This window comes from Podarcis raffonei, chromosome 16 (genome assembly GCF_027172205.1).
Source record: "Podarcis raffonei isolate rPodRaf1 chromosome 16, rPodRaf1.pri, whole genome shotgun sequence".
Taxonomy (NCBI): Eukaryota; Metazoa; Chordata; class Lepidosauria; order Squamata; family Lacertidae; genus Podarcis; species Podarcis raffonei.
The window spans coordinates 26,394,516-26,406,032 of record NC_070617.1 but is presented as its reverse complement, the minus strand read 5'-3'; the positions used below and the strand labels follow the sequence as shown (position 1 = coordinate 26,406,032).

The window sequence follows — 11,517 nt, the reverse complement described above, 5'->3', positions numbered from 1 at the left end:
GTCGCTGGGTGGGGGATGGGGGGGGGGAGAATGGGATTTATGCATTCTTGTTGTTTTTTCTTGTTTATTACTATGTTGATATAAAACTGTAAAACCCAATAAACAAATTAAAAAAGAGAGAAATTTGATTCATGTGGCAAAAAGTTCCGGCCTCCTTTGCTTTTGCCAGTTGCTGTGGAAGCAGTTAAATGATTCTGCCTCCACGGTGGCAGTTATGGAACTGTGTGAGAATGGAATGCTCAGGAATGCTTCATTCCCAGCAGCAAACTGACGCAGCCATTACCCTCCAGAACCTTCCTTCCTTACAGACCCTCTTGGTGATTCTTCTTGGTAATTTCTTCTCCCTTGGAGGCTTGCAGTGGGGCATCCCCCAGGGCAGGGCCTTCTCTGTGGTGGCCCCTAAATGGTGGAACTCCCTCTCAAAAGAGGTAGGTCTGGCACTTTCCTTGCACAGCTTCCAGAGGATACTGAAGACTCACCTCTAGAACCCGGCTTCTGACATCTGAGGTGTCTGTTTTTAGGACCCAGCTCGTTTTTATGCTTGTAAGGTAAAGGTAAAGGGACCCCCGACCTTTAGGTCCAGTCGCAGATGACTCTGGGGTTGTGGCGCTCATCTTGCTTTACTGGCTGAGGGAGCCGGCGTACAGCTTCCGGGTCATGTGGGTAGCATGACTAAGCCGCTTCTGGCAAACCAGAGCAGCGCACAGAAACGCTTGTAGGTTGTTTTAATACTGTGTTTTAATGTATCCCAAACTGGGACCTTAGGATGAAGGGCGGCAACTAGGGAGGGGACTTGGAATAAGCCCCAGACGAAAAAACTCCACGATTACACAGGAGTAGTAGCCATGCAACGCCCAATTCAAAGAGGTGACATGGTAGGAGTTGTAAGAAAGGGAAATGTCACTTTTCGGTAAAAGCAAAGGGTCTCAGAAAAGTTGAATCTGAGTAGAAGGATTGCAAACGGTGAGGTAATTGTGAATTAGAATGCTTCTATGGCGGTACCTCGGTTTACGTACAGCCCTGTTTACAATCTATTCGGTTGACAAACTCCACAAAACCGGAAGTAGTGTTCTGGTTTGCGAACTTTACCTCAGTCTGCAAACGGAATCCAAATGATGGAAGAGCACCAGCGGCAGGAGGCCTCATTAGGGAAAGTGCGCCTCAGTTTAAGAATGGACTTCAGGAACGGATTAAGTTTGTAAACCTGTTTTCAAAACCTCCACAGAAGGAGAGTCCACAACTTTCTGAAGGAGCCCCTTCCACTGTCAGACAGTTCTCACTATCATAAAGTTCTTCCTGGTGTCTCTTTCAGAATCCCCTTCCTTGTCATTTGAATTCATTGGTTGGGGTGACCCCCTCTGGAGCAGCAGAAAACAAGTCTTTCAGATATTTGAAGAAGGCTATTTTATCACATCTCAGTCTTCTCTAGGCTAAACATCCCCAACTTCGTCAACCCTTCCTCCTAAGGCTTGGTTTCCAGACCCTTGATCATCTTGATTGCCCTCCTCTGCACGTCTTGCAGCTTGTCAACATCCTTCTCAAATTGTGGTTCCCAGAACTGGACATATGACTCCAGCTGAGGTCTGGCCAAGGCAGAAAAGAGAGGGACCATTACTTCCTTGGATTGGGGCACCAAACCTCTGTTGATGCAGCCCAGAATAATATTAGCTTCCCCCCCTTTTCCTCCCCCCTTTTTTTTCTGCTGCTGCTGCTACTACTGCTGCATCACACTGTTGACTCATGTTAAGCTTGTGGTCCACCAAGGCCCCTTGATCCTTCTCCAGGTGTCCCTAATCCTATATTTGTGCATCTGGTTCTTCCTGCCTAGGTGAAGAACTTTACATTTGTCCCTACTGAAATTAACTCTGTTAGTTTGGGCCCAGTTCTCCAATCTGTTAATGTCATTTGGAATTCTGATTCTGTCTTCTGTGGCATTAGATACCCCTCCCAGTTTGGTGCGCATCCTCTCAATTCCTTCATCCAAGTCATTTAAGAAGACGTTAAACAACAACTTGCCCAGGACAGAACCCTGCGGCACCCCACTTGTCGCTTTTTTCCCAGGATGACGAACCATTAATGAGTACTCTGGGTTTGGTCAGTCAACCAGCTACAAATCCACCTAACAGTTACCTCGTTCAGCCCACATTTTACCAGCTTCCTCATGAGAATATCATGAGGGAATTTGTCAATAGCCTGACTGAAATCAAGATACACTATGTCCAGAGCATCCCCGATCCACCAAGCTTAATTCTGTCAAAGCAGATATTCTGCCACTGAGCTATGGCCCTTCTCAATGGGCCTTCAGGGGTGTGAATGTATGTTCGGATTCTGTTCTTTCCAAAGGAATTGATCTGAATATGGTTTGCCTTGGAGTACCAGAAATTCTCAGGCAGGGTGGGCGATGGGGGGAGAGAAAAGATTAGGATTGGCTCCACTTTGACCTTGGTTCCCCACTCCCTTGTTTTTTTGCAACAGTTAAAATGGAAGAACAATTTGAGGATGGGAACCTTGTGCAAGACCTGAAGGAAGATCCCGAGGAGCGAGACCTGGCCTCTAGTCTCCCCGATGGAACCCTCGCTCACAGCAGCCCAGAGACAGGAATTGACCTATGGATATGGGTCCCGTATTTGGAGGGTGAGGCAGAGTCCAGACAGGGTGGGGCGGATGGACTGGTTGGTTCAGAAAACATGGGGTGGGAGGGTATTTGAAGAGAGGAGTGACGCAGTCGCAGTGACTGGAGAAGGCAGAAGGGATCTACACTTGTCCACACTTAGCCAGGTCCTGTGTTCCACCAAGGGGGCTCATCCTGGCCTTGAAAACAGATATAGGAGAAATGAAAAGAGATCTAGGTGAAATGAAAAAATAAATGAATGAAAGGATTAAAGGACTAGAAGAGAAATTAGACAGAATGGAAGGAAGAATGGAGGAAAACTCAAAAGTCTTAGAAACATTTGTCGGGCAGGTGAATGAGCTTACAGTACACTAAAAAAATATACAAGAAATAAAAAACAAGACTCAAGGTTAGGAGGAAGTTGCGAAGAAAATAACAAAAGAGAATAGAGAACCAAGGAAAGAATATAATAAATTAAAAAAAGAAATAGATGAGTTTAAAATCAGACAAAAAGCTACCTAGGATACACTTGCAAAACTACAAATGCAAAGTACCGTGGTACCTCGGGTTACATACGCTTCAGGTTACAGACTCCGCTAACCCAGAAATATTACCTTGGGTTAAGAACTTTGCTTCAGTATGAGAACAGAAATCGCGCAGCAGCCGCACGGCAGGAGCGGGAGGCCCCATTAGCTAAAGTGGTGCTTCAGGTTATGAACAGTTTCAGGTTAAGAACAGACCTCCAGAACGAATTAAGTTCTTAATCCGAGGTACCACTGTAGAGAGAAAATACTGAGATTTTGAGGGATACCCGAGGAATCTGGGGAAAATTTACAGAAGAAAATAATAGAGAATCTAACCACCTGGTTAGGATTACAGAAAGAGGACGTACTCAGATACACAGAAAAAATATTCAGAGTCAACTCCGTGAAAGCGAAAGCTAATAAATGGCCAGGAGATTGTATTGTAAGGTTTACTTCAAACTGGATTAAAGATAAGATACTAATGACAAGTAGAGAAATGAAATAAAAATCAATGGAAAGGAGATTATAATTTTAAAGGAAATCCCACCCTGTCTGCTTAAGAAAAGAGACAAATTGCAATTTCTAGCGAAGGCATTAAAAGCTAAGTCTATTGATTTTAGGTGGGAATTTCCAGAGGGAATTTCTATTTCAAAGGGAAAAGAAAACGATTTGAAATGGTAAAGGATGCTAATATCTTCTGCATAAAATAGTGGAAAGAACTTGGGGGGGGGGGACACAAACAGCCCATAAATGGAGAATCCAACAACAAACGATATATCCGAACCAGAAGAAGATAGTGAATAACCTCAACTAGAGCCAGGACTTTTTCGGCTGCGGCTCCAATCTGGTGGAACGCTCTGTCACAAGAGACTAGGGCCCTGCGGGACTTGACATCTTTCCGCGGGGCCTGCAAGACAGAGCTGTTCCGCCTGGCCTTTGGTCAGGGAGCAGCCTGACTCCCTCCTTTGGCAATCTTTACAAAACTTTAGTTTATGGTTGCCATCAATTTGATTTTAATTAATTTTTATAATGTTTTTAGAATGTTGCACTATTTTAGTGTTGTTAGCTGCCCTGAGCCCAGCTTTGGCTGGGGAGGGCGGGATATAAATAAATTTTTTTTTTATTATTATTATTATTATTATTATTATTATTATTATTAACAGCTTATGAACAATGAAAACACGACTGACTGCTAAAAAAGTAATCATTATACTTGAACCTCAACCTAAAAGATATTTCCCTCCCTCACACTAGTAAGTGATGTAGCAGAGCAGATGCCCCTCAGTATAGCTGGAAGCTAGTTTGCAGATTCGTTTTAATCTCTTAGTTAAGTTTATTCCTGGTGTTCCCTTTTGATCCCTCTTAAAAGAATAAAGACACAAGAGACTTTCTGAGTAAAGTAACAAAAAGTTGACACATTTCAGTTCGCATTATGATCCCTGAAAGACAGACTTTGCTTGATAGTTACACAAAGAAACTGTGTGAGTTTGTTTCATATGGAGACTGAACTCGTGCTGCTGGCTGAGAGCCAGCAGAGAGCAAGATTATATTAAGATCACAAAATGGCTGCAGGAGAGCAGCGTGGCAGCAAAAGATCAGCAAGCAAGACAAGAGAAAAACAACAACCGAGAAAATGGCTGCATGACTCGGCTCTTTTATGGAGTCAGCCAGAGCCAGGCACATCTCCCAGGTCACGTGGAGGAGGAGAAGATCCAGACCAGTGGAACAGGCAGTTACACTGACTGGATGTCCGACTGCCTGTGCCCCTCTAGGCAGTGGCGTAGCAAGGCCAGGTGGTACCCGGTGTGAAAATATTGTTGTCGCACCCCCACATTGAAGTTTCCCCTCCCTCCCTCCATGCCCATCAAAGAATGCCATGCTGGCAGCTATCCGATGTAGATCCCACCTTCTCCTCCTCCCTCCCTCCACCCCTGTCAAATAAAGCCACGCCCTGCCCTCCTCCAGCAGCATATATAATGAATAAAAACAACTACGCAACAATAAAAACAACCCAACAATAAAAACAACCCAACAATAGAAACAGCATATATCATCAATAAAAACAACAACCCAATAACCCCCTCCCCATAATAGAACATCAAACATCGAAAACTTCCCTATACGGGGCTGCCTTCAGAAATAATAATAATTTTCAATGTTTTATGTTTTAGGGAACGGCTAGTCAAACTATTTTAATTGTTACGCTGTTTTAATGTACTTGTACATTATATATTTTAATTACGCATGTTTTATACCTGTTGTTTTACTGTAAATTTTAATTCCAGGTAGCTGTGTTTCTGCAATCGGTTTGAGTGTCGTTTTGTTGTTGCCCTTTCTTAAGATACTATCTCCGTCTTGCATGGGGTTGGTCTAGATGACTCTATGAGTCCCTTCCAACTCATGATTCCTCGTGATTCCATGATTCCTTGACTGTTTTGGTATTTCTTCTTGGAATGAAGTTGGTACCTAGATAATAAATGAACAGCAGCATGGTGCAGTTGTGTAGCTGACAGCTTTGCATGCCCTTTCTCGGTAGGACCCAGCTGGAACAGCGACCCCTTGCAAGACCTGGAGCGGTGCCTGAGGGAGCTGCCCCAGAACCCCCCCAGCCAGCTGTGGTTGCCAACTGCCAGCTCCTCCAACAGCAGCTCCCCGGAGAGGCAGCACCCGTGGACCATGGAGGAGGTGGAGGCCCTGAGTTCAGCCCAGGAAGGTGAGCCTCTGGGGTTGCACCTCTAGCAAGGCAGTGGGAAGGGCAAGCAATGGTGGTGGAGGCAGGTGATGTCGTCTGCCCTGCACCTTCTTGGTAGTGCAGGTATACATTTAAATCGGAGCTTACTAACATGACATCAGTACCTGGAAAGCCTCTGAGCACCTACATCACCCTTTAGTTGTGAAGGGCTGAGGAGGTTATATTTTTTTTCTCTTGGAAAGTAAATAGAGGTTTTCAGGGCGCAGATTCTATCGGATCTGACTTTGACCCAGATCCCTTGGAAAAGTTTGGGTGCAAACAATAATAATAACAATAATAAAATAATATTTATTTATTTATTTATTTATTTATTTATTTATTTATACATACCCCGCCCATGTGGCTGGGTTGCCACCTCCATGTGGCTCCCAATAGAATATGAAAAACACGATAAAACATCAGTCATTAAAAGCTTCCATAAACAGGGCTGCCTTCAGATGTCTTCTAAAAGTCAGATACTTCTTTATCTCCTTGACATCTGATGGGAAGACGTTCCACAGGGTGGGTGCCACTACCGAGAAGGCCCTCTGCCTGGTTCCCTGTAACCTCACTTCTAGCAGGGAGGGAACCGCCAGAAGACCCTCGGATCTGGACCTCAGTGTCCGGGCTGAACAAAGGGGGTGGAGATGCTCCTCCAGGTATACAGGGACGAGGCAATTTAGGGCTTGAAAGGTCAGCACCAACACTTTGAATTGTGCTCGGAAACATGCTGGGAGCCAATGTAGGTCTTTCAGGACCAGTGCTATGTGGTCTTGGTGGCCACTCCCAGGCACCAGTTTAGCTGCTGCATTCTGGATTGGTCGTAGTTTCTGGGTCACCTTCAAAGGTAGCACCATGTAGAGTACATTGCAGTAGTCCAAGAGGGAGATAGCCAGAGCATGTACCACTCTGGCGAGGCAGTGTGCTGGAGAACCATTGCTGCCAGCTGATGTAGTCTTTCTCAACCTTGGGTCCCCAGCTGTTGTTGGACTGCAACTCCCATCATTGCTAGCTAGCGGGTCCAGTGGTCAGGGATGATGGGAACTGTAGTCCCAAAACAGCCGAAGGCTGAGGCCTCGGAGAGGATAGGAGAGGCGTCCCATCCCTCAGCGCCTTCAGTTGGAGTGTTTTTGTTCTTCCTAGACACAGGATCAAAGGTGGATTGGACTTTGTGGCAGAAGGGGACGGAGTTCAGTCCTTGGAGCGCATTGCTCTCTCCAGAGGAGGAAAGGGGGCTTCCTTCCACCCAAAAACCAGAGCTTATCACCATGGGCAGCCGAGCTTTGTCGGCCTCCCCGCTCCCCATCCTGGACAGATTCCTGGCCAACATCGCCATGAGCCAGCTGCTCCCCTCCAACATCCCACCTGGCGATGCCAAGAGTCCGGGCAACGTGGCACCCAGGAGATCCTGGCAAGGGATGGTTGGCTCACATCCCACAAGTAAGTGAGGCTGTGGGTAGCCCTTTATGGCGGTAGGTTTGACCTGGGACCTGCACCTTGCCATTAATTCATTCATTAGTTTGCTGTTCATCCTCCATAGATCTCAGCGGGGTTCACAACATAAAAATACAAGGTAAAAACCCACAATGTATCCAAACCAAGCCTCCTCCTCAAGCCACGCCCACTGACCCTCTGGACCGCCCTGCAGCAGGAGAGGCGGAGCCAAGCAGAGGAGGTCCTGGAGGATCCCCCCACGGCGGTACGAAGGAGAGAGGGAACCCCACAGTCCAATTCAAAGAGGTGACATGGTAGAAATCGATAAACTGATGCCTGGCGTGGAGAGAGGGGATAGAGTCCCCCCCTCCCCCACTGGTGCACAGGGATGTCCCATGAATCTGAAAGTTGGAAGACTCAGGGGAGATAAAACAAAGTCCTTCCCACAGCACAAAGTTGAACTGTGGAACTCCCTGCCACAGGAGGCAGCAATGGCCAGCGACTTGGATGGCTTTGAAAGAGGGCTAGACAAATTGATGGAGGAGGAGAGGGCTGCCGGGGGCTCCTGGCCAGGATGGCTCTCCTCTGCCTCTCCTCTGCCTCCACAGTCGGAGGCAGCAATGCTTCTGAATTACCAGTTGCTCAAAACCGCGGGAGGGGAGAGAGCTCTTGGGCTCGGGTCCTGCTGCAGGATTCACCACAGAAATCTCTTTGGTCACTGTGAGAAGAGGATGCTGGACTAGAAAGGCCATTGGCAGGACCCAGCAAATTCCTCTTACGTTCTTACGTTTATTAAAGGTTAGGAAAAGAGTTCTATAGTCCTGGCTGTCTGGTTGGAGAGACAAAGAAGACAGCCTTGCCCCTTTCTTCTCAGGAGGGAGAGACAAGAGGACCTCTCCCCCTGGAGGTCCAGATTAAGAATGGGAAGAGGAGCAGGGAATCGTAAAGCTGGATGCAACCTCCGGTTTCTCCCTCTAAACATCAAAGAGATCAGAGAGATGTCAGCATAGAGAAAATGGTCCAGGGGAGCTGGGGTGGGGGTCCCCCACTCCATTAACCCATCAGGGCATGTTGAATTTCTTCAGCTTCCAGAAACAAGGGGTGCTCAAAAGTTGCAACGTGACTTGGAAACTCAACAGATATTTTGTTTAAATTAATACAATGTAGCTTTGCTTGGTATGTAAAATGTGTGTAAAATGGCATAGAAATCATTAAAAATGATTGCCAACTACTTGCAGTTGTAGGATGTTTTATTTTATTTTATTTATCATTTAGCATTACCTGACATTTCCAGAAGGTACAATTAAAATTATTTGGTTTTCCGAAAACGCTTCATGTTTTTCTTTGTCAAATGTAGAGTGGCCAAGCTAAACGTTGTCCAATCACAAAAATCACAGCAGATTTGAATTCCTCACATCCCAGAAACCTATTTTTAAGACCCTTCACTGAAGAAATGAACAACAGTTAAGGTTCACCTCCTAAACTGACGAACCCTGTTACCCCATGCAAACTCCTCTCAGCAAGCTGAGTTGCACCCAGATTTATTTATTTGGTTTTTCAGATTCAAACTTTACAGTCACATATCAGACATACAACATAGAAACAAGATTCCAAGGAATCTCCTGGACTTCCCTCCTCCCCTTTGTGGGTGCTGCTGTTAATCATCTCCTCCTTCATCTTTTATGATAATCCACATCTTTCACAGCTCCACTGTGTCCAAACTTCACCCTTAAACTGCAAGTGATATTCCAATCCTACTGACGATTTTAACTGTTTGCAATGCTTTTAAATATAGTTTATACATTTCCCCCATCCCTTATTGAAATTTTGGTCTTCCTGACTTCTCATTCTTCCGTTCATTTTGGCCATTTCAGCATAGGCCACCAACTTGATCTGCCATTCTTCTCTGGGAAGGACTTTATCTTCTTCCCATCTAATGGAAAGGGCTACACCTGAACTTCCAGCAGGACAGCCTAAACGCTGATGCAATGCATTCCTTTATTTCTTTTGTTTCAGCAGAAGCTACTGCAGATCCTGGCCACCAACCTGTACTAGATTCCTGGAAGGAAGAAGAGCAAGGTTTGTAAACTTGGGAAGGAGGAGGTTTGGGACAAAGGAATGGACCTGTTCTCTTGGCTGTGGTCTGTGATGCTTGTTCCACCATCAAAGAGCTCTTCCCGTCAGAAAGTCTTTTCTGTGATTGAGTCAGAATCTCCTCCCTTCTCTTTTTGTTTTTTAATAATTGTTTTAATTTGATTTTTTTAAATATAAACATACAACAAACAACAATTCAAAATCCAAATACTGAGATTACTCTGAATCTCCTGACTTTCCCCCATCCCTTCCATAGGTCCTAATGAAATAATTACAACTGCATATAAATATTTATCGAAATATTTTTCCTGCTGAATTGTCCATAGTTTCCTTTACATTACAAGTGTGTTTAAAATCCTGCCAATGTTTTAACCTGCTTGCAGTGGTCTCGTATATAAATTATAAACTTTTTCCATTCTTTTTTAAAGTTCTTGTCTTCTTGATTTATGAGCATCCCAGTTAATTTTGCCATTTTGGCATAGTCCATCATCTTGATTTGCCATTCTTCTCTGATCGGGGTTGTCTCTTCCTTCCATCTCTGGGCCAGTAGCATCCGTGTGGGTGTTGTCGCTTACATAAACAATATTTTCTGATCTTTTGGAAATTCGTTATCTGTAATTCCTAATAAGAAAGCTTCTGGTTTTTTAACAAAAGTTATTTTGAACCTTTTTTTTTCATTTCATTATACATCAACTCCCAATTTTTTCTTTACTACTTTACATGTCCACCACATATGATAAAAGATACCTTCTTTTTGTTTACATTTGCAGCAAGTATTTGTACTCGTTCTGTACATTTTTGCTAATTTAACAGGAGCCAAATACCTCTGGTACATCATTTTCATGTACCGTAGTTTTCTTTTAGTGAACAACATGCCATGAATTTCAAATCTGTTTTCCATAGCCTCTCCCAATCTGAATCCATTGGTTCAGGTCCTGCCCTCTGGAGCAGCAGGAACCCATCTTGTTCTATCTTCCATGGTGAGACAGCCTTTCAGATATTTGAAGACAGCTGTTTGGGGGGCTGATGGGAGTTCTAGTCCAAAACATCTGGCAGGGACCCATTTGGGATGTCCGAAGGCTGACCTGTTTGCACTGCCCCTCTGGATAGCAGTGAAATTCCTGAGTCTTTTTCACCTTCCTTTCCCAGCCTGGCTTGGTGCCGCTTTCCCAAACAGTGACATGGCTTGTTATTCTTCTTGTTCAGAAACAGCAGCAAAGAAGAAGCCCCTGAAAGGGGTGCTGAAGCGCCTGAAGGAACTGATTAACCGCCACCCGCCTCACATATTCCGCAGGAACCTCAACAGCAGCCGGCAGTCAGCCCTGCAGCAGAAGACAAGGAAAGGGACCTGTAGGTCTCCCCATGGCCAAGGTGGGTCTGAACACAGCTACAAATCCACCTAACAGTTACCTCGTTCAGCCCACATTTTACCAGCTTCCTCATGAGAACAGCATGAGGGACTTTATCAAAAGCCTGACTGAAATCAAGATACACTACGTCCAGAGCATCCCTCTGATCCACCAAGCTTAACTCTGTCAAAGCAGAGCTATGTCCCTTCTCAAAGGGCCTTCAGGGGTGTGAATGTATGTTTGGATTCTGTTCCTCCTAAAGGAATTGATCTGAATATGGTTTGCCTTGGAGTACTGGAAATTCTCAGGCAGGGTGGGAGGTGGGGGGAGAGAAAAGATGAGAGCTGGCTCCACTTTGACCTTGGTTCCTCCCCCCCCCCTTGTTTCTTTGCAACAGTTAAAATGGAAGAACCATCTGAGGACGGTAACCTTGTGCAAGACCTGAAGGAAGCCCCTGAGGAGGAGCGAGACCTGGCCCCTAGCCTTCACTTGGCTGTGGAAGAAACGAAGGGACAAAACTTTTATTAATTTGGACACAAATGAGAAGTTATTAAACATTTTCCTTATGTGGGTTTGAGTCTTCCTAGAGGTTCACATATCCTGTTTGAAAGGAAAAGTTATTTCCTGGAAAATCTCTGTCAGGAATGATGTTCCTATAATGCATAGGTATATACACACAAAACAAAACCTGATCAATCAATAAAAATCTATTAATAACAACAACAACGAGACAATTCAGAGTGGGAGAACTCTGAAATTTAGCTGTGGAAAGAA

The 11,517-nt window shown here is 45.0% G+C and overlaps 1 protein-coding gene across 3 annotated transcripts; it reads left to right on the top strand.

Annotated features, from left to right (window-relative positions):
• Positions 1-297: 297 nt before the first annotated feature.
• LOC128404001 (uncharacterized) lies at positions 298-11,311 on the top strand. Of its 3 annotated transcripts, none has more exons than XM_053369243.1 (7): positions 298-507; positions 2,476-2,634; positions 5,672-5,848; positions 7,010-7,306; positions 9,317-9,379; positions 10,601-10,765; positions 11,141-11,311. In XM_053369243.1, exons 2-7 carry the CDS (start codon positions 2,481-2,483, stop codon positions 11,269-11,271), a joined length of 987 nt encoding a protein of 328 aa, XP_053225218.1. In that variant the 5' UTR covers positions 298-507; positions 2,476-2,480; the 3' UTR covers positions 11,272-11,311. The 3 variants fall into 3 exon arrangements, with proteins under 3 accessions (XP_053225218.1, XP_053225217.1, XP_053225219.1); XM_053369242.1 differs by having other exon boundaries at positions 299-548; XM_053369244.1 differs by having other exon boundaries at positions 300-548; positions 9,320-9,379.
• Positions 11,312-11,517: the final 206 nt, after the last annotated feature.